At 41.2% G+C, this 27615-nt stretch overlaps 1 protein-coding gene across 6 annotated transcripts in view; it reads right to left on the reverse strand.

Annotated features, from left to right (window-relative positions):
• Positions 1-27615, reverse strand: part of DYNC1I1 (dynein cytoplasmic 1 intermediate chain 1) — a 196223-nt gene that overhangs the window by 131396 nt on the left and 37212 nt on the right. For 5 of the 6 annotated variants that reach the window (XM_054192741.1, XM_054192742.1, XM_054192740.1 and 2 more), the window contains exons 5-6: positions 23544-23603; positions 19466-19581 (exon numbers count right to left, since the gene is read on the reverse strand). In XM_054192741.1, coding sequence (XP_054048716.1) covers positions 19466-19581; positions 23544-23603 — 176 coding nt within the window. The remainder of the gene's footprint in view (positions 1-19465; positions 19582-23543; positions 23604-27615) is intronic. The other variant, XM_054192744.1, reaches the window with a different exon arrangement.

Raw genomic sequence — 27615 nt, forward strand, 5'->3', positions numbered from 1 at the left:
AAAACTCTGTGGGGTTTCCTAAATAAACACAAAAGCCAGGGCCCCAGCAGGTGGCCAAGTTTGATATTCAAATCATTAACATTTTACATGTGGAGTTTTCATTAGGACAAGGTTACCGCATGATGGACAATCTGTATATATTTGCAGATGTGGCATGCAGGGAAGTCAAACCTGGGCAAGGAGCATAATTCACAGCAATCTCTCTGCCCGAGAATAGCTGAAGGCAATGTCCAATCAAAGTACTGTCAGTGCAGCGCTCAGCGAATAAATGAGTTGCTTTGACAGGAAATTCCAACAGCAATTTTAATTCTGATCAGGCTTCAGGAAGTGGAAAGAATAAAAACACATCAATTATAGTGACAGGAAGTTTTAAATCACATGGCAAGCAGCTGCTGCCAAAGGACATGTCTGCCAGCTTTGTTAAGAAGTATGGTATTTTGGTGCGACCAAAATTTTACACCAAAATTTTACAGGCTGACATCAGTCCCTAATTGTACGTTTACCCATTACAAGGGTAAAGAAAATGACACAGTGCAGACAGCACACCGTCATTACAACAAATCAGAGAGACCGCTTTTTTTTTTCCTCAAATCCTGACCCAAAACGAGCATATTTATAACAACTCCAGAACACACCACCGAGTAATGATATGAAGCCCCTGCACGTCTACCTCAATAAAGCAGGAGATCCCAGCAGCAAGGCAAAGAGACCATCATTTCCTGAGTCAGCCTTAGGCTGCAGAACGATCAGCACTTTAATCATTTTACATCCATCGCCTTTTCTCATTAATCCAGGTTGTAAATGGTGACCACTGAGACGAATCAGTGGTGTACTGGGAGGAAGCCTGAAGAGCTGTTTGATACCAAGTTCTTACTGTATGGTGCAGACTCAGAGTCTACCAAACAGCTTCCTTCAGTTATAGGGTTAGGTGCTTTTCCATGTTTCCAGCACCACGTCTAACATGAATGAATTCTGGGCTAGATTTCCTATGGCAGAACCTAATTAAGCTGGCATGGGAATGGGACGGTGGGGCTGGGGTGGGTCAGGGGAGGAGGTCTCAGGCGAAGTTGCTGATTTTCCTCCTATGGCATTGTGGTTCAAACGGCTGTCACTTCAGGGCAAACCATCCAAACGGATGCGACTTGTTCTGGCCTCACTTTCAGGTACGCTGAAGCTGTTTTATACAACACCGGGACTGGAGAAGAGCATTAAATCTAACGTAAATGTGACTTATAGTCTGACACATCGCTGTAAAGCAGCCCAGCTATACAGGGGATTTAGATCCCTAGAGTAAAACCTTCATCTCACTTTTGTTAACGGAGATTTTTTAAATTGGCTGCAACGAGTATTTCTGCCCTGGAGTCCAAGAAGGGAATGGGTATCACCGGCTACGTGACGCATGCGTACAGAAGGTTAGTTGGATGTGGCAAGTGCCGTTCAATGCAAAGTGACCGAAGAAGTGTGTTGAACTGCCAAACAGTGATTGACTCATCCTACATGGAAAATTGGGTTGCATCCTCCACAATGGAATTACATCCTCTGCTACACAGCTTCCTGGCCTGAGCAACTCCTGCTGTCCCTTCACCAAAACGACCAAGAGTGTCAAAGGGCTCAGAGCTGAAGACTGCCTTTTTCAGATGGGTGGGTAAGTATAGGAGAGAAAAAATTGCCCTCAGAGAAGAAGGTGCTCATGAGTTTTGCTAATCATATGGACACAGATAGGATACTATTTTCTAAACTACAGCAAAAAATAGTCAACCGAACGCGACAGAAATATTTACGCAGATTTAGCAAAGGTCACCAAGAAGTGCGTCATTTTGACAATACTGGCAAGTTTTGTATAAAGTTTTGCTTTTCAAAGAGAATATTTTTCAACAAAAAAGAATACTAAAGGAAAGATTTAAACTAATTCTACATAAAATTTTTCATTATGTCTTTGGAGACAGTGCGAATATTGGATTCCAAAACAAAGAAAAAAAACCTGTCAAGATAAGACATGATACATCTTTTTATTTCATTTTAACTTCTACTTAAATAGTAAATGAAGCTAAAACATAAAAGTGCTCATAGTTTCCTGCATAATTATCCACATCCAAATCTCTCCTCGGGAGAGATTCTGTGGGCTTTGATCCAGGGATTTTCAAGCATTTAAGGAAGATACAGGAGCCAAATCTCACATTTCTTCTGAAGAAAATATGGTATAATTTCCTTATGCTTTTAAGGACATTCCACACGTGGACAATCTGGCTTGAAGCCAGAGACAAAGAAAAATACAGGCAGACTTCTTAAATGTCTATTATTTTCTAAAGTCTGTTATTTCTATCATTTTTTATCTTTATAAGATTCTCTTTATATTCCGATAGAATCAGCAATTCAAATCCAAGAATACTTAAAGGATATCTATAGCATATCTTACTAATTATCCATATTTTTCATCAAAATTACCCTATTTCACCCTAAAATGACATGTCAGTCTACGTACATGCAGATATGTATCTTTTCCAATGATCGTGCAACATTTCAACAGCAAAGCTATGAAATAACGCATCAAAAATCACTTAACTCTCATCACGTGCTGCTGCCCTGCAACAACATATATGGCAGTGACAGTAAGCTTACAAGAGTGTGAGAAACTCATCCTTAAAGAGTAGGGCTGAGTCCTAAGACACTTCTGAAGTACACAAAGAAAAAGAAACGGATGTTTGTATATACAGACAAGTATGTAAAATACCTCCTAATGACCGCCCTAGCACTACATAACTTGGTGCTCCAATGTCTCTAAAATGGGCAAAAAAGTGAGTGGCGCAGATTTTCTGTTTCTGTTTCACAGTGCAGTCCTGCCAACAGTCACTATGATCATGTGAGCACAGATTTGCTTCCAAAATCCAGCATTGGCGCAAATCATCTAGTTTGCCACTCAGGTCACCTAGAAGTGTACCTTGAAGGACAAGTGTCTCCTATGGCACATCCTTGGATGTGTACCTTGGCTGCATCTTAACTACCTACCACAATGTTCTTAGCAGCACCATTTTACACAATGCCCTTGCTCTGCAGAAGAACTGTGGCAGGCTGGGTTGCATCTTATCCTTCAGCCAAACTGAGAAAGCTCCCCTTTATCAAGCTAAGCTCATTCATCAATCCTCAGTGTTGCCGTGGCAGTTTCATATGCCAATAAAACCCGCTATAAATCTGACTTTCATGCATCTTCCTCCTTTGTTAATTAGCCACTTTATGCAATGTATCTACAAACCATGGAAATAAATCTTTGGTTTCGGTGGTTTTACTTCTTTCCTGCTTGATTTCTTCTCTCTCTGCTTTTAACAGCAAGACTACGACCAACACCTGGACTCCAACTCTTTCTTATGGCCCTGCCTTTCTGCTTGTGCCTGCAAAGGACCCACCGATCCACTGTCAAGACTGTCATTGTTCACAGGCTGATGAAATATTGGCAGTGCGTCATGGACATACGCAGCTGAAATTCAACCCTTTTAGTCCTAAGTCTTAGCCCTTCTCAGGTTTCTTTTACTTTGTTCCCAGCACTGCTTGCCAAAAGTAGCTCCAGGAACAAAGGGTACTAGTTAAACATAATGTTTTAGAGCTGGAGACCAGAGGAATATAGACAGGAGCCTCAAAGCCTGACCACCTGACAACATTAACGAAAGGCAAAGAGCAGCACTGATTTACCAAGGTGTGAGTTATAGACCCTTTGATGCCCTCACTGATACGGCTTAGTGAAGTGCACACCCCCATGTTGCATGATGAAATTATGACCTCATAGCTGTGTGATCTTCCCTCCCTCTGGTTCTGCCCACCTCCGGAGACAAACTTCCCATGCGGGGCTGCACCGGGAGGCAGTTCTGAGACTGCTCCCTTCACTCACAGGGTTGTTCTCATTTACACTGCGCAATATCTAGTCTACCAGTTGCCAACAGAACCCCAAAGACAGAACACTGCCAGACACTCAGCTGCTAGTACATTTAGTCCAAGACCTCTTTGTGTTGACTGACAGAAGCCTTACCTTCTCTGAAGGGTACACTGCAGCTGAGCAGACCAAGTTTATTTCTCATTTACTCTAAAGAGCAAAACTTCAGTGCAGACTGCAATCAGAGCATCTGGAATTAGGAGCAATGCAACAAGATGACTCACTAGTCCAAGGTCAGACTTCTTCCAGTGCAGGATGTTAGCTCCTCACATCCTTTCCCTCTGCCACCTCCAGGAGCGTCCTCTTAATTTCTTAGGAAAATACAAATATGTCTGTGGTTTTCAGGACTTCCTCCACTTCCTCTTCATTATTTCTTCATTCCTTACAATCTATTATTCATCCGCCTGCTTGTTCTACTCATCTTGATTTCTTGTCCATCCCTCTCGCCAGGAGTTACTTTTTAGCTTATGATGCTCCTGAATCTTGAACTTCAGCTCTTTGTCATTCCACCAAGTGCCAAATGTCATCTTTTCCAGTATCTTCTCCAAAGACTTTTCCTGATCTAACTTATGACTGGTCTTCTCCTGTATTGTTTTGTTTCTTCATCAGTTGGGGAACATCATACATGGTGATTTACTGTTGCTATTACTACTGGCTAATGCTTCGAAAACTGTGTTAAAGATCACAGCTGGATTCAAAAACTGAAGTCTCTCCCTCCAAGAAAAAGGTCTTATCTCCAGATAACCACCAATTATTAGTTTTCCAGCTGATACACTGAAGGTTCTCCTCTTGGTCAACTTCCAATGAGGCCATATAAAGGGCTCTCCCCACCTCAATGAGTTCGTCAATGATATAAAAGGGTGATGCCAGCACAAGGTAATTTTGTAACCAGCTTCCTATCCAATTCCTCACAACCATTAGAACAAGAGGAGTCATCTCTGAAGATGCCTTTCAACATTCATCTAAGTTTTTCCGGTCTCTGCAAACTGCTGAAAGTTTGTAGACTCCGTTACTGAGACTTCTCCAGGGATCATGCTACTCCCTGTAGAGATGTGAGTTCTTCCTAAGTCGTGTTCCTTTGGTCCAAGACATCTTGCTTCATTCATTCCTTCCCTGGGGAACTTGTTCAAGATTCTTGCACAACTGAGATCTCAGCATCCAAAGAACCACAAAAAAAGCATCTCTGTATTTCAGTTTGGCCACACCCAGACTCAAGATTTTGAAAAGTAAGTGTTTAAAACAAATCAACGTCTTACCTCTTTTAGCAAGACTTTATTTCTCGACAGAAGAAACAGAATCGGGGACAGCTTTCAGGGAAGGAAGGGAGGCCATTGCCCTTTTTAGATACCCTGTGTGAAAGCCCCGCCAGCACAAGAGATACGGAGGACTAGAATTCCACCAGTATCTCTAACCATGCCATAGGAATTACCCAGCTTGTTGCAGTGTCTCAGCATGTCTCATAAAATGCACTGAAACATTTGCTAACAGGACTATCTGCATGTTACTGTTCATTTTTATTACAGCAGAACTAGGGAATGCCCATCAATATCAGGACCTTGTGCCTGGTATAGATGTCAGTTTTCAGTATGTTAACCAAAGGAGACCAGATTATTCGACTTCCTATTCTCAGAATAAACCGTTAAATAACAAGACCCTTTCATGTCAATGTGCCATTTGTACAGACAAATGCTCAGCAGCATGGGTCATAAAAGCTAGCCCACAAGGAGTGTTTTCCAGGGGGAAAAAAAAAAGATTCTTAAACTTATTTTAAGATTCATATCTATGCATTCATGCATGTGCATTTAACCATATACATAATTCACTTAAACTTAAGAGACCTGCTTTTAAATACTTCACCACTGTGTCATACCATGGAAACTACCTCAGGGCTACTAGGAAGGGGGTTCAAACATCCCTCATATAAAACACATCATTATGCATTAGAGGAAACTTCATTCACCAGAGAAGAATGGCACACCAGCTGGAGGTGAACACCATAAAGCACATAAAGTTTTAATTAAATTCATTAGAAGTTCTTTGTCTCTCACTGTGTTTGGAGGCAGATAGAACCCTTTAACAATGGCCAGCACACAATCAGGTTTGTCAAAACTAATAATAATACAAAAGCATTTGCTCACCCTGGGACATTTTGAAAAAGCTGGAGTAAGTGTATTATTTTTAATATGGGCATTTATAAATTATTGCAAGATGTGGCCAGTCTTGGAGCAGAGTTGCTGTTTCTATTGTTCATTGGATTGATAAAAGGTGTTAATAATAAAAGGCACATTTTTAGCAGTTGACTAAGTGGATTGACCTGGAATAAAGGAAAGAAGCATATTTTCCCCTTAAAAGATATATCTATATCTATATCTATCTATCTATCTATCTATATATATATATATATAGATAAACATTTTTAATCATCAGTATTTCCTTACAGCATGTCTTCTACGTCCCATACTGATAAGTATGCTTTACAATTACATTTCCTGCCCTTCAGAGCTTGCGGGCTATCAGCAAAGCAGGATATAACAAATGAATGTTCCAGCACCAGATCTCCCCCTGCAAACACATACATGACTAATGTCAGACAATCAGATATGCCAAGGGACTAATCATGAGCACAGAGCATGCATAAATATTTGCAGGATTAAGCCTACTAACCAGGGTAAAAGAGGATAGCTATGTGGTTGCTTAGCTCTTATGTAAATGACTTTGTTTTTCAAAGCTGGAAAGCCTTGCAAAATACTTTTATGTTTAATCAAATCCAAATAAAATGATTCTACAATGTACTGAAGGGCTTCACATGATGAGTCAGTGACAATGTCAGCTATTTAGACTCATGGCAAGCACTTAACTTTGGTCTCAGTCCAGGTCCCATTGAAGTCAGTGGGAGTCCCTTCCCTGATTGCAACATGAGCCTTTGTTACTAAATTATCTCAAGCCGATGAACTGTGAAACAGAAAAGTTACTTTTACTAACCATTCCTAATCCAGACTTATTAAGAATAATTGTAAACTAGTACTAACTAATTCAGTAATTAGGTCTGAAAACATATTCACTGCATAGCTAATACATAAGGGCTGGGTATTCATTTTTCATACTTCATCAAGATGCTCTGATACAAGAAATATCACACGTCAAATGAACAGTCCCACAAGCTATGTGATAAAGTTGAAAGTAGGGAAAGAGCAGACAAAAGTGCTCATCCTACACCTCAGCGAACAAACTGGTGGCTTTGTCCATTTCATAGTCGTGGTGCTACAAATTTTAGATTTAGATCTGTATCCACTCGCTGCTTGGTGCTCTTTGGGGCAAGGAATTTGATGGGCTGTAGTTCTACCTTTACTGTAAAGCATATGCCTTGAGCAAAAAGTGACCGAAACATGCATTTCAGCAACCATACAATACAAAAATTTGCTTGGTGGATCAATATCAATGTTAGCACATAAAGTGTAGTCCTGAGTCTACACAACAAAGTATTCTGAATGGTATGAAAACACTATTCAATTGAAGAAACAAAATAGCAAAATTATCTTTTCTATTTTCTCTCTGTCCTATTGCCTTTAAATATCAGCTGTAGAAGTGCTGTCCTCAATTCCATAGGCCTCAGAGGAAAATAAGATACTTGCTTCTTTGCTTTGCTTTCACACAGGCACAACCAGCGACTTCAAAGGAGAATAGCTAAGAGATGAAGGAGCTGAAGAAAAGAAATAGCAATAATAACAGCACCAGAACCGTTTCAGGGGTTGACAGAAAACCACTGCATAATGCATTTGCCCATATTCCCATCACAAAATGGGGGGAATTATCTCATCTAACCTCAACCATCCAAAAATGAAGCTTATAATTGAAATGTATTGGCTAAGTCCTGTAGGCAATGAAGAAAGGCACAAAGAGAAGGTAATTCTTTCAGTGTTATGGCAAATACAATAGGTAAGGGAAATTGCCTTCTGGAAGGGTCTGCCTCATGCTTTTGACCATAGAAAGACTACACAAATAGGTTAGGCCCCTCAAGGTAGAGCTATTGCATGTGATTACACTGAAATACTGAAGTGTCTCAACAAAGATGTAACTAGTTAGCTTGGGTACCAGCATCAGTCATGCTGCCAGATCAGGTAGCTCTGTGACAGCTAAAAATCCTAGTAAATTTGGCTGCTGTGAGCTCACTTAGTTCATGTTTAAACTGTTAGTGGTCTCCATTATGGGTAAATGAAGAGATATATCTATGTCTCTGCGGTGACTGTAACTCGTTTGTGATTTGATTTGAATTACAGGTATAGATTGTAACACAGATAAGATTCCTGGCATTCACTCCATTGCTCTGTCCCCAAGGCTATCCCTTGCCAGGTGGTGAGATATTGTAGTAATCAGCTTTATACGCGCATCTACAAGTATCTGTACATTTATAGGTATAATATAGATAGATAATATGTTATCTAAACATTGTATCTATAGATATACCTATAGCTAAATACTTAAATAACTATATAAATATTTCCATAACTTTTAAACACAGTTCAGTCCATAGACTAGAGAGACAAAAACAGAAGAGAGAGACTAGATTCACCTCCTGTCCACCCTCTGCCTCTATAATGTTATAACCTAGGAATGACAGGACAGATGTCTCCCAAGCATGCAGTATCAGCAGTGCACTGATATGGTAGACTGTGTTTCCCCTCACTACTATGTGGAAGAGAGAGGAGTGAGGTGGAAAAGTGTGACAAACAGCCCTATGAGCACCAAGGTGAAAGAAGAACTGGGGGACGGAGGTGCTCCAGGGGCTAGAGCAGGGATTCCCCTGCAGCCTGTGGAGAAACCACGGTAGAGCGGGTATTTTCTTGCAGCCCACAGAGAGGACCATGCCAAAGCAGATAGCCCCACTGTAGCCCATGGAAGACTCCACACTGGTGCATGCAGGTATTTCCTGAAGGAACTGTGGCCTGTGGAGAGCCCATGCTGGAGTAGTTTTATCCTGAAGGACTGCAGCCCAGGGGTGCAACCCATGCTGGAGCAGGGGACAAGTATGAAGAGGAAGGAGCGGCAGAGAGGAGCTGTTATGGACTGACCGTAATCCCCTGTCCCCATCCCCCTGCACTGCTCGGGGTGGAGGGGAAACGGGTGAGCTAGAAATGAAGGAGTGAAGTTGAGCCCAAGAAAAAGGAGCAGGGAAAAGGTGTTATTTCAATTTTACCGTTGTTTCTCGCCATCCAAATCTATTTTAATTGGCAATGAATTAAATTCATTTTCCCTAAGATGAGTCTGTTTTGGCCATGATAGTAACTGTAAGTAATCTCCCTGTCCTTAATTCAACCCATGAGCTTTATCATCTTATTTTCTCTCCTATCCTGTTCAGGAAGGGGGAGTGAGACAAGGGTTGGGTGGGCAACCAAAGTCATCCTACCACAATGTACCTGTCCTCCAGCTCTCATTTGTGAAAACAACGGGTCAAGGCGATTTTGAGATTCTGGGAGGTTGGTTTGAGCTGTGTTTTCAACCTGCACATTATCTGTGACACAGAGAGAGTTACCAGGTATCAGTGCATAGAGAATTCTTCATGCAGCCACAGGCGAAAACTTTAGTGCTTTCTGTTTCATAGCAAATGAGTGGTTGTTTTGAGCATGTTGTTGCTGAGTAACTGGTGCCTAGGAGAAGGAGAGTAAGACCTGAACATCTGGGTGGAGATGACAAGAAATGAATTATGAAACAACCGTGATTAAGAGCTAAAATTTCAAGAATTCTCCAGCTCCACAGTTGGGGCCAGATCTTCAGAAAGGTTCAGCTTCAAACCAAGTAGTGAGACCTGAGAGAGTCCTCAAAACCCAGCAGCTGCTACAGAGACCAGTGGGCCTATTCCTAAGTGCAGGGCTCCGCTTGTGCCAAACTTAGAGGAGCTGGACCCATTTTGAGCTCTGATGTGGGGTTTACAAGGCAAACTTTATAAGGCAAGTGGGGTGAGGAAAAAAAAAAAGAGTATCCACAGTAACAACATGCAATTACAGACTTAAAATAAGTGTGAAGCTTCATGGCTTGAGTGCAACACATTTTGGAAAAATAATCGTTATATTCACACTTCCTGTGGGCCTTAAGTAGGGCATTAACTTGCAGGAGGAGCAAGTGCTGTTTCGGAGGTTCATGGCTAGGACATATATCTAAATTAATTGTGGCTCAGAGTGAATTTATGCTAAGTTTATTTAAAATAAGATAGATGGGCAAGTGGCAGCCAGGGTTTGGTTGAAAAGTGACATTATTTGTGGAGACAGTCTATTCTATTGCAGCAAAAGAGAATTCCATCTTCTATTAATAGTGGCCAGTGGGAATTCATGCTGAGACTTTTACTTCACTGACATATCCATTTCATTAAAAGTTTCTTCATCCAGATCCTTTCTTCAGTTTTCACAGTAACTCTTGAGGGTGTGTGTGAGGGAGCAAAAGGATTCTCTGGAAAGGATCCAGCTACTACTGATTTTGAAGGAGGGATTCTCAAGTACTTTGGATGAGATCTGCAATTCGTCATTATAATAAATATAGCATGGCTTCACACAACCTTGGGAGCGGCTCTTGGGAGGGAGAAGGGGGGGCCCAGGGTTACCATTGGAGGGCTCTGCCCAGGTGCTCGGGTCAGGCTGTGAAGATACACTTGGTGAACAAAGACCCAGCTTGGGGTGCTGGGTCCCCATTCATCATTATAGCGGGTAATAACCTGGCGCGTGGCAAACCCTCTTCATCCTACTCAAGCCAGCCACTTGGCTCCCTCTCCAGTTAGTCTGAGGGCAAGCAGCTGACACTCCTCTATCCAAGGCAGGTGGCCTCTCTCCTATGGAAATGAGCCAATTAAAGGAGACTATAGAGGGACACAATTGGCCAGCTTCTTAAGCTGTGGCTCAGCTATAGAATTGAAGATAGAGAGGTGATGAACAGGAGAATTTTCAGCTGCATACTTTTTGACCCACTACATTAGTAGCGTGGGTTAAAACAGAGGAGGGCATTTTGGCATGTGAATCTTTTTCCTTTCTTTGAGTCGCAAGTGCCAAGAAACAAATTGAGAAGTGTGAAGTAACAGAGCAGTGGTTTTTTTTCTGCGCGTCTTTTTAACACTACTAATGAAGGGCTTTCCACATTATGGCCTGTGTCTATTTCAGCCCCGATTTTGTATCTACTTACAGGATTAGAAAGATTAAGTGCTAATTAGAGCACTGGGGGTTAATAACTGCTACTTCTGCAATGCACATTTTTCTTAATCTTGTCTTTAATTCCAGTGGAGATTGGTCCATGTTACAAAGCCAGAGTTTGCCAAAGGTTACTAAACATGCAGTACAAGGTGCTGGGTATTAGTTTTCTTGTATATACTGAATAGGCATCATCCAGTAGGCTAAAGAAGGAATTACAGGGATGGTTGGAAAAAGCATGCTTTGTTTCCGAAGAAAACAAAAAGCAGTGTCATCTTTGTTCTGTTGGAAGCACTGTTAACGCCGCTTTCCCCCTTTTTACATTTTTATATCTATAACTTCAAATTTGAGCATTGTAACATGTACAACACATTGTTAATTCAAAGTATATTCAAATACTACTGGAATGATACATATGGTAAAGTGAGAACTAGGAACATGTGAAAACAGCAAACACAATAAAACAGTCTTTTCACTGCCTGTTGACTGGGGAAATCGTGGTGCTGTTCATTAGTGGGATAGTTTCCTTCTGTTCTCATGTTAAAGATCAGTTGTAACACACTGATAACACACTCATATATTTGCAAATAAGTTTAGAACTATTTGGTTGCTTGAGGGGAACACATAACAAATCAGCAAATGGCAGTTGCTCCTGTGTAAAACATGGCCAGGGTCTTTTCCAGAGAGGAAAGACTTACTTAGAGGAAGGTTTTCATTTCCAGCCAACAAAGGATTCAATTTGCATACAGGTGTTACGGGGCTTCTCTCTGAATTCACGGATCGCTGCTAGTTTCAGATGTCAGGACACAAAGATGGGTCAAAGGCACTGCGAGATGACTTGCAGCTAGTTAAAGGAGTTTGAGGTCAAGGCTGCTAAAATCAGAGCTCTTATTTTCCACCAAGTGACACCAGATGTACCAGAGTCTCATCCAATTACGTGTTTCCCACTGCAACTAAAAGAGCAGGTTGGTTTCTGCACAAGGGGGCTGATTACAACATTTTTAAATTTTATTCTAGGGTAGAGTAGCCTCCCATCTCTTGGGTGGAGGATGGGATCCACCTGCTCAAAAGCACAGAGCAAGGACCATCCACCAGGATCAAGCAGGATCTGCAAGGAGGTGAGGTAGAGCATGGTCTTTCTCCATGCTGTCTGCAGAGGCTTTGAAGCAGTATTCCTTCCATGCACAGAATGACAGTTGCACAACAGCCTCCTCTGAGGCAGCCACAGCCTAAAAACGAGTTCCTCGTTTCATTGAGAAAGGCAGTTAACCTTTCTGGTTTGTTCCTCATCTTCTGGAGCCTGACCGGTTTAGAGAAGGTGTAGGTGCAGCTGTGACCATTCTGTTGTTCTCCTTCCAGCCTTGTAAAGAATTATCAGATATGTCTCCTGGGCTTGCATCTAATGCAGAGGTACCTCATGCAAGAGAAACCAGGGTCACTTTAGAGCAGGAAACTCCCAGGCCTGGTTTTCAGGCATTTCAAGATAGTGGAGGAGCTGCAGAGTCAAATTGCGCTGTCCTTGTGTAATGAAATGATCAGGGACAACGTGTAAGATCCCTAAAGAGTCTTCCTCCCTTGGACCTCCTACTGTGTGTGACCAGAGCCAATCTTCTCTTTGTTAAATCAGTTCTTAGTAGATAATTACCAGAGAATTACTGATGCTTAATAAATTCTCAGATCTGCCTATTCAAAACAGTTTAGCATTAAGAGGGCTCTCTGCTGAACACTATCTGAAAACCATCTTGAATATAAGAAAAATCCTTCTCCAGAAGTATTTAGAGATGACTTGGGAGGAGAGACAGGGAATGGGAGCAAATACTGCAACAATAATCACTGATAAATTTACTGGGTAGACTGTGGATGTATCAGGCAACCTTTTACAAATGGAGGAGGACTGTCCTACAGAAATCCTATTTTAGCCCATACGTGCTACATGCTTCAGGAGATTAGACATTTGATGTCTCCTCCTGCCCCCAAACACCAAACCGTGCATGACCACAGACTATGGCCTCTTCATTCTTCCTCCCAGAAGAAACACTTGTCAGTGTCAGATACATTATTCTGTACAACAAAAACTACAGAAACGTATTCTCCAAAGCCAAGCCCTTATTCTAATTCTGTACTACATAAAATGACCATGGGACGGCTGGTAGAAGAAAGCCTTTAGCAGTATAGACCTAATGTCTGGAGCTTGCTAGGAGTGGAACACAGACCCACCACACCCGGTACCTGCCTGATGTGGCCATCCTGGAGAATATGTTTTTTAACAAACTGTACTTTACTAATTGTACTTCAAGAAGGGATTGGCAACAACAAGGGACTGCATCTGATTTCACTAGTGTATTATCTGCCTGGATTTTTGTCATAATACCTATAATTGAATTTTTGAGCATTTTTCCAAACTTTTCTAGATAATGTCTTTTTCTTTTTTCCAACTAATTCTATAATAGCTTGGTCTCTTCTCACACTTGTTTCATCAGCACTTACCTTCATACAGCTTTTCAGTCATATGACTCAAGCATCTTCTATTAAGGCTAATTCTTGCCTCAGACAAACGATCAGGCGAGTGTTTTTCTGCAGGTCACACCAGCATCCCTCCCTCACCTCCAGCATCCCTTCATCACGATGCGTTGGTTCATGGCTTTACCACAAGAGGGAGCCGCCAGAATGTCTTTGAAAGATTTTTATGCCCAATTTAAATTAAAAACAAAAAAAATCCACCTTTGAAATCTTGCTATTTAGAAAAGAGGATGCAGTTGTGACAGGCATAAAGGGGAATTATTGAAAGACTGTGACACTGTGCAATGCCCGAAATCTTTGCTCCGCTTCGTTCTAGTCTCGTCCAATCTTGTACAGTCTGGTACAACAGTACAAAATAAGCTTTGTTGATTTAATCAAACAAAGCAGTCTTGAATTAGGGTGTTTATGCCAGCTATTGAGATCCACAGTATGACTCTGATGGACTGAGGTTTGTGAAGAAAAGGCAAACTAGATTTTTATAGCTGACTAAAAATAGTCAGTGATACATAATACTGCCTAGGACAGATCATAATATTTCTTACAAAATCAGTGTCTGTTAATACTAATACTAATGTATCTTTAAAAACAGAACTTCTGCTTTATCATTGATTCATCTTTAGGTTCTCTCCTCTTTTCAGTAATGATTTCTACCCCAGTTCTGCTCTGCTTTCCAACACCATCTTTTGTTTACAACAGAGTCTCCGCTTTCCCTCCAGTTACATCCAATGCCTTTCCATCACATATATTTTCATGTTTCCTGACACGCATGTTGCACACAGGGCAATACACAAATGTGCATCTGCATTTTCCATTAAATGAGGGGTTCTAAGCTATCCTTGGGTCCAGACTTGTCTCGTCCTCTTCAGGCTGGAGCTGAACTCTAAGATTCTCTGGAAGGGAAAAGCCAAAGTAAGCTCTTTAACTTAACCCCCAGCTTCTGATCCATGAGCTCTAGAAAGATTTGGCATGGGAAAGCCCAAGTATGATCTCGTTTAGTTCTGGGACTGGCTTTTCTTAAATACCACATACATTCCCAAAGGTAGAGCTGAGTTACATTCAGACACAGGAAGGCACAGCAGGCCTGGCGCAGAATTTGCTGCGCTAGAGGTCTGCTGCACATTGTCTTACAGGATAGACAGAGACAGAACTCCACACTGATTCCACCTGGAAATCTCAGTCACTAGCAATCAAAGTAAAACTAACTTTATCTATGGATTTTGTCATGGAACTTCCAGAGGCCTGACTTGTTCTCACATCATTGAGGCTTGGCAGTCCTAGTCACAGGTATCTCCTCATCTGATTACTCAAAGTAGGACATAGCCCTCACATGGTGTCAGTGTATGACACATTTAGTCATACATAGTTTACTCAACATGAGAAACCTACATTGATATGCCTACATGAAATGCTCTGCTACCAAGCTAGTCAGTGAAGAACTAGTCAATGCAGTCAACAGTACTTAGAGAGAGCTTTGGTTCACCCTACAGCAGTCACTTACATTTGGTATCGCACACAGATATCTAAACTCACGTGTCTTGGTCTCATGATTCTTAGACTGTGAGCATAATTCCCCTCTCCTCCATCAGTGCTTTAAAAAGGATGACTTTCAGGAACATTAGTTCAAAGAATTACAGTGTCAGAGAGATGCAGAACCCTACCCAACCCCTGGAGTTTCACCTCTGTTTAGCCACTTTGTTCCAGTCTGCTTCCAAATGGAGCAGAGAGCTTGTTTTTCCTCTTTCCCTAATAGCCAAAATATCCTCAGTGTTTGAATACAGCACATAAGCAGATGGAGGACAGGCCTGAATCGCGTTCTTTGCCAGAACTTGTCAAACGTTTGTGACATAGGATGAGGTTATCCTGCTCAGGAGGTGAGTATGGTAACACATTTGTTTTCCCCATATGAACAGCCATCTGTTGAAGACGATAAACAGGTGAAGTACATAGGACCTCCGTTGTTCAAGAAAGTCAGATCTTCTTTCTCTGTATATAGGATCTACTTTTTCAGAAATACATTTCAGACTGACCTATTTGCAGTGACACTCTGTCAAGCCAGAAAAGTGGGAACATGTCATTTTATTGATGAAGAAGCAGTTTCTACTCCATGAAAGAGAGCATGACACTGGCCAGCAAAGGCAGAGAGCTCACAGGCCTTCACCTTCTTGCTGCTCCCCGCCAGATCAGAGGAGCATCTCCCCTCTCAGTGCAGGGATAGTGTGATGCTTTCCTCACTGAAATTTTATCTCCTGGCCCATTAGAAAGCGGGAAAGCAGTAGGTTAGAGCCAAGGAGGGCACGCAGCAGGGCTTGAATGTGCAGGCTGTTTTCCTATCTGAAAAGGTAGCTTACAGGCACACATACAGACCTCCTTCCACTGCTGTATGGCAGCAAGGGATTCATCCTGGGCAGAGGTGAGGCCATGGCTTTTCTTGCTGCTTTCTCCTAGGTGTGCCTTCAGCAAAGGGCAGTTCTGCAGTGTTTTGGAGGGTCCAACCATCGAAGGCTACATGGGACTGCCATTCTGGCATTTCTGACCTCTTAGAAAACATTTGGCATAGCGTAGGTCTTAATCAACTCCAAAATGGAAAAAGCAGCACAAGTGAAATGTCTCTCAATGTCTACAAATACCTAAAAATCAAGCCCAATTATAGAAGGAGGAGGGCAAAAGTAAAGAGCACTTTTTTTCTCAGGCTCCAGAGCCAAGATCTGGGTGTTTTTGAAGTCATCCTACAAGGAAGAAAAGAAAAGGCTGAAGCTTACTGTGACCTAAATAAAGCAAAAGAATTAGGTACTTGTGATCAAAGGGTTGAATGATGCATATACACATCTCCCTAAATAATAGAGTGGGTGGGGGAAATGACATGTCATTACTCCTCTGAAATAAAGTGAATTACCTGCTCTGAAAAGAGGAGTTAATCTGTTTTTATACAGTGAAGAATAATGCCACATTATTTCTTCTAAAATTAGCAGCTGACAAGCTGAGACTTCAGTGCCCATAGCATCTGGTTCTCTGGCACCACACTGTACTTATCACAATGAAGCCTCCCTTTACCAGTTTTATAAGGATTGGTGGGGAATGGCCATTACCACAAAGCCCTACATCCACTGAGCTCCAGAACAGCAGCAGGTCTAAGGTACGTCAGAGTTTCTTTCTCTCTGCAACATGCAAAACACATGATACTAACATTTCAGAAAAGCTGCAGGACTTTGAATGGACTAAAGTCCTCTTCCGGTGGCTTAATCATACAGTCAAGATCTTTCTATCCAGCTGTACCCTTCATTAGTTGTCTTCCAAACCAGAAGCAAATATGTGACAATCTCATCCTAAAATTCCGCATTTTGACATTTCTAGTATCCAAGGCAGGCAGCGAAATAGTGACTTCTGAAAGCTGGTCAGACTCGTCTAATAACTAAGGGGTTTCTTTTTTTCTTTTCACAAAGTCTAAGGCTTCAGATACTAGACTACCAAGCACATAACCATAGTAATGGCTGAACAATTTATCTTGAAAAGATAATGGCTATATTTTATCACATGAATGCATAGAAACAGAATAGCAACTTCTCAAAACTGCTCTCCCAAGGAATTCCCCTCTGTTTGCTGTTCATGTTTTGGGTGACAGTATGAAGGGCTCAGCATTCATAAAAAGGCTTGGGAGACTGAAAACCAGAGAAGTTATTTCCATCAGACCTGGGAGACCAAAATCACAGAGCTTATTTACCCCCTAGAGAGTTTCCAATTACATACGATTTCAACAGAATAACCAAACTTTCCTGAATCTCCTTTACTGATGCAGGGCCATATTAATGTCCAAGTTATTTGCAGAGAATTCCCTAGCAGCAGATTGAGAAGGAAATACAAGTTAAATTTTCTCTCCCCCGTGCATCTGAGGGAAGTGATCGGTTGTTAATTTATCTGTGCTTAAATACTAAAACTTCACTTTTGTTGTTGCTTTTTCCTTGACTATGATGACCCTGAGAATACGAAAGATAATAAATCCAGTCACCAACACCATTTATCATCATTTAACCTTTCTCATCACAGGTTTGGCCTTGGCAGCTTAAGGCAGTTTAGAGTCCATCACTTTTAACATTTGCATTTATCTTCTTTCATACAAGTGAGGAACAAGAGCTTCCTCTGTGTTGAGAGAACAAAGACAAGCCACATCGCCGTCTGTGCTTGCTGTCCTGACTGCCAGACAGGCTCCACAGCAGCACACTGTTGAGTTTTTTTCCTTGAAGGGTAGAAGGTTGTCCTCTTGCCTATCCAAGAAAAGGATTTCATAATAGTAGAAGAAGTCCTTGGAAAAAAGCAAGAGCTTATTGGAAGAAGTTGCTTCGTCAAGAGAGGTTGGCCTGCTCAGAAAGGCATGTCAGCTAATGAGTGCTGGAGTTGCAGGCCTGAGAGAGGTAAACACATCAAAGCCATGTCTTCAACCCACCATATCCATAGGCTCTTGCACTGGATAAAGGCCCTGTGTCAGGGAGGAAGGGCATCCTCTCCATCTGATTGAACAATGACGCCATGATAATGCCCCAGGGCTGAACACCTACTGGTCTCCAGCCAGGAAGGCAAGGCCAGGCCTCAGGGGCAAACCCCATCTTCTCAAGGCTTCAGCAGCCCTCAGAGAGATGAGCAGAGATGAGCTGGATTGAACTAGGGAGGCCTCTGAGGAAGCCTCTCGCTCTGCGAAGGCAAAGCTGTCAGGACATGTTGCTCAAGAAGCAGCATCCAAGCAATAGAATTGTCTATGCTAGAAGGCACTATTTCAGACAAAAGATGACTAGGGTAAACTTGTGGTCCGGGAAAGTAGAATCTGAGTATCTAGCTCAGCAGTCTTCATTTCTGGTTCCTTACAGGCAGACCTGGTAACCCAGTTGCAGAAAAAAAGCTGTCTATGTTTATCACTGTATCTTCCCTGGCAGTAACTTATATTTAGACAGATGTACTCGCGCGCCTTTTGCAACCTACTTGAATCTTCTTTTTCTCTGTGGACCCTGATGAAGTTCTATACTATCTGCTGCAGGAAAGCACCCAGTTGTTGAACTTTTCTCGATCCTTGACTGTTAACAGCAAAAATTACAGTCAAGACTGTCTTCAGTTTTTCTTCTACCTGCTTTGTAGTAGTGTGTAAGTTACATCAGGCTAATGTACAGTTTTACGTTCAGTTTAAATGTCTTCAGCTGACCTGCAATCAGTGTGCTGCAGTACAACACTGGCAAGTGTGTAGTCTAAGGAACAGATAGATCAGCACTCCCCTACTAACTACTCCATGTTTTTACTTATCAACAGGAAAACCAAACAGCTAAAAACCAGCTCCATACGTGCAGAGAACATATCTGTCAGCCCCGAGAAAGCAGGACTGTCCACATCAAAGCATGTAAGCCTTTTTCAGCACATGGAGCTAAACTGTAACTTCCCCTAAGATTCGCCTACTGGAGGGGGACAAAATTACACTGACCAAGTGTCTGAGGGCACCTTTCCGTCACTGCCTCTTTACAAAGCACAGAATGAATAACTTCTTTGAGAGAAAGCCATAAAAATGGCTATAAATGGAATAAAGCACTATTTTAATTATATTCATAATGATTTATTTGAAAATATGTTCTTATTATACTGTTATCTAAGCAGAATCCATTGTAAGGCAGAAGTAGTTTGGTTCCACCTGAATTTAAAGTCATTATTATAATTATTCTCACCAGAACAGCCATTAATCACATAAACAATACCTGGCTTGCAGAAAATATGCGATAAGTAGCTATATTATGACTTACTATTATTTTTCTTACGTTCTTTAACTCTTACTCAAATACTTATTTTCTATGAAAATGTTTTTGAAAAAAAAAAAAAATCTTACCTTCAGATTGATGCGTGGCAAGAGGTGTCTGTGTCTCCTTGGAGTATGAAACCACCTCCCGAGGTAAGAAATCAACCTGGGTAATCTTTGATACCCCTAGTTTGTGCAGTCTGCGTCTAAGATGGAATACATGACATCAAAAGGTTAGTCATGCTAAATGTAAATCAGCAGCAAGAACAAGAGTGTTTGCTTTTATGAACAGGATAAAAAAAAAATACTTCATTGTTTGCTAAGATGAAACACAATACACTATGCATGAGAAGTACCTAATTGCAGTGAGGAAAATTAACCTGGGAACCATTTGCCATAATAAAGTACAGTTACTGAACCTCTAGATCATGCTGCTGAGAGGGACTGTAAATGGGAAAGAGAAATGACCTGCCTGTGCCCCTCCTAAGGTGCAACAAAATTCTCTCATACTGTCATTACTACAATGTTCTGCCTGCTCAAAAAAATCCTCAGCCTGACACACACAATAGTGGAAAGGGAACAGTGGGTATAAACCAGACTGGATTAGATGTTCACCTCAGACCCATAATAGAGCCTTTAACTGGCAAGGTGGGTAATTTCCATAAAGAAGGAGATTCTGCCTTTCACAGGAGTCATTAGTAGTGGAATTGATGTAGGTCTATGATCAGTAGAGTCCTAATGCAAGGGTTGGAGGGGAGCTCTGAGACACAGCTGGAACAGGGCAAGTACAGCCTTCTTTTTCTACTACTTCCCTTACACGAAATAAATCAGTAAAGCCAACTAACTGTAAGTGAGTAAGGCAAAAAAAAGAGAGACAGCTGAACATGGTCATGAACACTTTTAGTCATGCACAGATCACTCAACACTGAGGGGGGGAAATCAATTTATTTCCTGAATATTATTTGACTGTATAGGGAGGGAACAAATAAATGGTTACTTGCAAGTGTTTTACTGGTAAAATGCCAACTTTCAGCAGAGAAAAGAATATGCACATAATAAACAAATCAACTAAATAAGTCCAGTTGCCTAGATCAACATCTAATGCAAGCACGCTTATAGGTTTATGGGAAATAAATTAACGGACACAATGTTTCTTAACTGACATGTCATTAGAGACAGCAATTTGGAAAAGCAGAAGATTCATACATTATCCATATCCTCTCCATTTTCCAGATTGTTAGAAGAACAGAGGTCAAAGGGCTTTTGATCTAATTCATTTACACTGGTTTGGGTATTCAATTAAGATTGATGTCTGAAAGGAAATGGGAGTCTCAAAAGGAAATTGTCATCACTGGATGACACCTACTGAACTCTTCAGCTGGTTAATGCTATGTCAGCTATATATTTTTCCGATCTGTCTTACTGGCTGAGTTGTTATTAAGCTGAATGCAACTATATTCAGCAGGTAATCGGTACGAATCGGCTGTATCACGTAACAAACCACTAGAGCAGAAATAGTTGTTACAGCTCTTTCTTCTTTTCAGAGGAAAAATTAACAAGTCTCCCTCCTTACAACCATCTGTGACTTTGCCAATATGAGCAAAAGCTACAACTGTCTGAAAATCCTACAGAAAAACTTCTACAGCTTGTGATATACTTCAGCTAACAAAAGCTTTAGAAACGTTCCAATTTTGTAGCTGCTTTAACTGAGGGTTTGTGTGAATTCAAGCTTTAATAAATATCTTACCCCAACAAAATCTCACGTGCTTTTTCCTCCTTCAGCACCAGATATGCAACTTGTGTTGCCTACTTGGTCAGTTAGACTTTCCTATGTAACCAGTCCCCTGCTGCCCCAGGCTACTGATTCCATTTACCAAGATTCTTAAGTCTTCTGCATTGAAAGAGCTTCTTGACAGTGGCCTTGGTTAAGTATAATCTCTAATTAATTATCTAATCTGGGCCTAATTAGAACCTCACCTAATTCTAATTTCACATGAGGTCACTCCATATCTTCTCAACTGCCCGAGGATGGGGAACATTGATCCTAATGGATTTAACCACTAGTTGGGTTAACCTCTTTGAGGACTGCTAACCAAGAAGTGAGCTTCATCTCAGAGCACTGTGCTGAGAGAGTCTGTGGAATTTTTCACTTAAAACATTTCTAATTCAGGAATTACTGGTGCTTGTACAAATATCTAGCGTCATCCATATCCTGCAAGAAGTGGTGAAGACAGGGAAGTCTTTCTTCACCTGAAGGAACGTGGGCTCTCAGTTCTTTTTTGCCCCTGTTAAGCAATCTGTAATGATTCTTGTGTAACTAAAATTTGGCCTAGCCTTTGGTCCCAAGCACTTTGAGACAACTGAAGCATCCTTTCAGTATCTGGACTCTACCAAATATGGACTGTAATGTTCTAGTCTCTAGTTCTTTTTAGGGCAGCACTAAAGTGCCTATTGCTTTCCCATCCCCATTTTTCATCCGAGGTGCTCGTAATTCTTATCGTTTACAGTTTGCTGAATATTCATCTTAGATAGCACATAAGCTTTGAAGGATTCCTTTCAAAACTGCCTATGTCCTCCTCAGTAGGAGGACAGTAACTAAAGTCCATATATTAAAATTGATTCCTCTGTCTGTAGGTATCAGAAGAAAGATGTATCTGCTAGAAGTGTTTTGTACACGCATCATTTAATTGCTGAGTGTGGGATTTCTTTTGCTTTGGTACTTATTTTAATCTAGTCTCGTGACACCCGAAGAAAGTCTGTTCCCGTCTCTAACTCTGCCTTGGTTTTGAAGACAGTTTTCTTTCAAAAGGGGCAGGACTGCCATTACAGAGTATACCTGTGGATTTACTCTTTGGTATGCTTCTTTTCTGTCTTTGCACGGACCACTCACAAAAGATTGAAGTCTTGTGGCTATGCACAGGGTTATCTTTTTGTGAGTCAAATAAAGGAACTTGCCTTGCACAGCCATTTGAGGAACCTTGCTCCTGGGAGTGCTCATCTTCTAATCCAAACTTCTGGCAAAGAACAGTTGAGATTTCTAAAAGGTTTCTGTATATTAAAATATCTCAAAAAACTCTACCTTTTTGCTATAGACAGGTAAAGTCATAGAAGTTGGATCCACCTGTAGTCACACTCAGGTAGAAATTACAAACGTTCTTAGCCGTTCTGGATGTGGAGAAACCCTGTTTAGAAAGCTATCTGGATACTTTCCACTCCTTCTGATCTTTCCTGGTGAATAGCCCTAACATCCCTAACTGCAGCTGGGAGCAATGTCAATCAGTAGTTAAAGGGAAATTGTTGTTTTTCTTACAGAATGGTGAATGAATTTTACATTAACTAGTAAAGGCATAAGACACTTGCCTGGAGACTCAGACAGACAAGTCCCTAAATTCATAGGTAAAAAAATTTCTTCAACACAGAGATTTGGTTTTGCCTATGACTCAGATTCTGAAGAGGGACTGCTACCTATCCTTTTTAGAGAAACAGTTTATCCTGAATATCTCTGCAGGTACTGCAGGTAGGCATTTCTAAATTATTTAAATTAGCTAATTTTTTCAGATGCTCAGAGTAGAGAAGTTCCATCCCAAACTAGAAGATATTAAGTTTAGATCTAGTACAATTTAAAAAATGCTTGACTGGCCTGAACTCAACTAAGATGGCAATTACTCTTGGACTGTGATCATATTTAAGTGCAGAGTTATAAGGACATATGCAGGACCTAAGGAAAAAGGGGAAATTGTTACTGCATGTGGAAACAGCATAACTATGGCAGAAAGGAAAGAGGGGAAAAAGTACCTTGCAAATGATTCAGAGAGAAAAGTCTGAATCAACAGGTACAAACAAGACCAATGTAACTGTACATGCACATTAAAGTGCCACAATAATAACATTTCATCTGTAATGAAATAGTTATTTGTATTGTGTTTCAGGCAACAGAAATAGCAGCTTATCTTTTCACGAGTTTCTTTAAATAGTTGGGTTTTTTCCACAAAGATGGCTTTGCTGAAGCTTCTTATTTATGAAACTGAAAAAAGGAAACTTAAATTACAGTCTTTCTAAGTCAACAAAGCAAATGAAAATCACATAAAACCAGCTCAACTGGGAAGCATTTTCAACAGAATATTTGCAAATAAATGATAAACGAATAACAAAAAGAGCTGACATATACCCAAGTTCAGAGTCAGACTGGAGCTGCAGCACTGAGGGGTCTGTGTCCCATTGCAAGGTCCTAGGGTGGTAATCAGCCGTGCAGCACAAACGGGGGGGGAAAAAAGAACACACAGAATTAACTGAAAGGATGAACAAAGCCCCATCTCATTAGTTACATGCTCTATGTAGTACACTCAACCTCCAAGTGCAAGGGACAGCCACAGCATGTCAAACAAGGTTTGTATGTCAAACTGTGACAGGCAGGCAACTTACTAAATTACGTATTATTGGTAAACAAAGGGAAGAAGCTGGGTTTCCTTTCAGATATTGGTTAATGAAATTTTTTTTTTCCTTTTCTGAATGATTTCTAGCTCTTTAACTGTGGTTGATGCACTCACAATAATCTGTAAAATCTGTAGGCACAATTTACTGTAATCGTGTTTTCATTATAAGGCGGACTGAGCACTTGCCATGAACTCCACTGAAGAGTCTGGCCCTTCTCATGCTCCTGAGACTGAGGGAAAGCCATCCTGTAAAACAGTGTTCTGGGCGCAAACATCACACAGTGTGTATGCCGACAAATGGCACACTGACACCAGCTCTGAGGCATTTTAGGAGCATCTGGGACAAATACACAAATTCTTCTTTTCGTCCAGATAAAATTTCTGGGGAAGAGGGGAACGACACATCTAGGTAAATCAGATCTGTGACAGTGTCTTAATAGACTACTGTCATATGGGACTGTCACCAAATGTACGAACGCTCCACCGGTGTGGTCTGAAGACGTTGTTCTTTGCATTGCAGTGCAACTTGCTATACTACCATCTCTGAAACACTTTGCAAACACTCGTAGAGCCTTTCTAGAGTCCTGAGAAATACTTACAGTCCCCTAATTTAGAAATACAAAACTTGACATATTGAGGACAACATTTTCAAAAGTGCCCACTCATTCTCTGGCTCTTGATTTTACTTGATTTTTCTTCCCTTGGGAAGCCACATCTCACATGCAACAGAACTGCCAGAAACCATGACAGAATCAGGAATACAAGTTTGGCTCCTGAGCAGCTTTTCCTGTAGCATGAACACCACGTTATGCATTGCTCTCATTAGCAGAGGCTAAAGCAAAGGAGAACACTCCTTCACTAGAGCAAGCAAGTCATGCAGACACACCGGATAATGACAGTCCTCAAAATTAAAAACTCCCCTCATTTCTTCTGAATACAAATTTTGAGGATACAGAGAACATAATATTACCAGGTTCAGCCAAAACCAGCCATATAACCAGCCATGCTCAGTTTACACAAGTCTTTCTGCAACAATGGCAACCTCTGCCAATGAATCACTCGTATAAACTAACAAGTTACCGAATTAGGTTAGAAATAGATCTCTACAAGCCATATAATTATGCTACCTCCTGTACTTAGCAAACTCACCCATTCTATTACCAATGATAACTCACTCTCTGGAGAGACAGACAAGGGCATGTGCTGCACTCTGTCATGTCAGAGTGAACGAGAATCAATCTCAACACCCTGTATGTACAAAAAGAACGAAGAACTGTAACGCAAAGGTGCTTTGCCATGCAACGTAAGGGCACTTGTTACCCTCAACTTCTTATGATCCATAGTGATGTGTATTGGCATGAAAGACTTTACAGCGATACAGAAAGACCTCTCCAAAATGAAACTGTATTACAAAAGGCTCAGAGAAAAAATGATACAGTAATAAAGAACAGATTTTTTTCCTTGTAACTTGACTGTAGCTCAAGTGCAGTGGAAAGGAAAGTGGACACAAGGATCTGAATGCCTGATGCAAAGCAAAGGCATCAGTGACTAATGCATTATAGATACTCCATTAAAAATGCTATCTGTAAAAATGACTCATCATGTCACCAAGGTGAGTAGCATATATTAGGACTTACTACAAAAATGCAAGTTTCTAATCTTACAGCTGCCTAAGGGCTACTTATACATACATATCCAGGTTTACCAAACACTTACAAGAAAAAAATAGATAAGTAATTTCAGTTTTTTGGCCCCTCCCATCCACTCTCAAACCTACAAAATTTCCCAAGGGATAAAAACTGTTCCATCAGCAAGAGCTCCACTATCATCTGATTAAAACAAGAGCTTGCAACAGGTCTCTAAAGAGGTAAAGACCCTACATTCTACCTCTAAGAATCCAGACCAAGTTACAAGAGAGGGCACATTTACCTCATACTCCGCTGAATGCCTAAACAAAATAAATTCAGAGATCTCACACACTCAATAGAGTACTCAAATCCCCAAAATATGAGAATAGCAACCTATAGTTTGGGCCATCATTTATCACATGCAGGCCATACATATAGGGAAGACATGTCCTTCCCTTAAGTATTTCATTATTTGGATTCTGACACAGAGACTTCACCATTCTTGACATTGCATTTTTAATAGCAATTCTTGACTCCTGATTACACCTGTTTTCAACAGTTTTAGTGCATCTTCAAAACATTTCCTAGATTTGTGCTCCAAATGGTAATTGTTCTCTCTGTATCATTGTGTTACCACTTGCAAAGGTTTCAAAAAGAGATAAGGAAGCAATCTGCTGTGTAGTCCTCTCAAGCTTGGCTGAGCAATGTTATTGCAGAAAACAAGGCTGCAGGTAGAGATCTTCAGGTTACAAGTCTCTCGCCCTAGGAGAGACAGAATGCAAGTGGCTACACTCACATAGTGGAGGCTGGAGAGCACAGGGAGTGACTAGATGTTTCAAGGAACAATACTGATTTGTCCTTTGCCTCTTCCTGGCACCTGAAGAATGTCCACAGATCAACATGAAAGTGAGTGAACAGTAAAGATGTAATCTGGACCTGCAATTTAACTAGTTTCCATGGCAATAACATCGAAAAATAAATAAATAGATTCTTTTAGGATTAGCAACCCAAAAATTATGTTGAATAGCCTGTGCTGTCATCCAGACTAGGAAACGAAAGCTAATCTGTTTGTGATGAGCAGACATGGCATATGACATTCCTTGATTATTTGGATAAGCATCACAATTATGCTTGTTCTCCTGTGGACAGGTCTCAGCGGTGACTGTGAAATGCCACCGGATCTCAGTGAAAAAGCGGTGCCAATCTTCTTCAAATCTAGTGCACGAGTTCTTTCTCCAGAGATTTCTTCATGAAGAAAAGCATTAGGTGCTGTTCGTTCTTCTTTTTTCTTTCTTCTTCATAAAAGAAAACTGAAATTATCTTTGGGACTTCCAGGCACACAAAGACGGGGGCAGAGGGAGTAACAGTAGAGAGCCCAAAGACAAGTGCGTGGCCCAGGAGAACTGCTTGACGGGTAGATCAGTGCTCAGGCTCCCACGCCGGACCATTTCAGAGAGCACAAATTGGTGAAAGTCCCCCTTAAACGGATTCAGTGGATTTTGTCAGAGGTCTGTGTAGATGAGATATAAAATATTTTACCTTGGGAAAAGAGACTGGGGCATTAGACCTAGTAGGGAAAAGTAGTGCTCCCTTGCACATTCCAGTCCTTCCACAAGTCTCCTGCAAACCATCTGAGCTGAGCCTCCCTCTGCGAGTGCGGATGGCATGGCAAGGCTCCCTGGAAACTCACCAAGCATGAGCAGCACCATCAGGACTAAGCCAGATCAGGCCATTCCCACCGCCCAGACAGCACAGACACGATTTTAATGAGAACTACCCAACATGGTTTCAAAGCTGGTTGCTATATCCGTCTCCCACATAGTGACAAACAATATCCCTGCTATCAATCTTCCTTTTACGCGGTTGGTGCACCCTTGGCTGATTGTAGGATAAAAAGCTGTGACTATTATCAAATAACAGATTGTTCTAAAGCAGCATGAAGGGGCTGAGGGCTTTTAGATCTTGCACTGAGAAGACAAGGTACAAGTGTCATTACCTCGCTCCGAACTCCGAAAGCACTGCTGTGCTTTCACTCTTTTTCTGTAGATAGGCATATTTTAGTACTCTCTATTTGCTCTGTATTACAATCTCAATAATCTATTTTTTTCTCGAATTCAGGACAGTATTAATGCTGGTGCTGTTTCAGCTCTTGGTACTGAAAAAGTACCAGATAATTTTG

The sequence above is a fragment of the Rissa tridactyla genome, chromosome 2 (assembly GCF_028500815.1).
Source record: "Rissa tridactyla isolate bRisTri1 chromosome 2, bRisTri1.patW.cur.20221130, whole genome shotgun sequence".
NCBI lineage: Eukaryota > Metazoa > Chordata > Aves > Charadriiformes > Laridae > Rissa > Rissa tridactyla.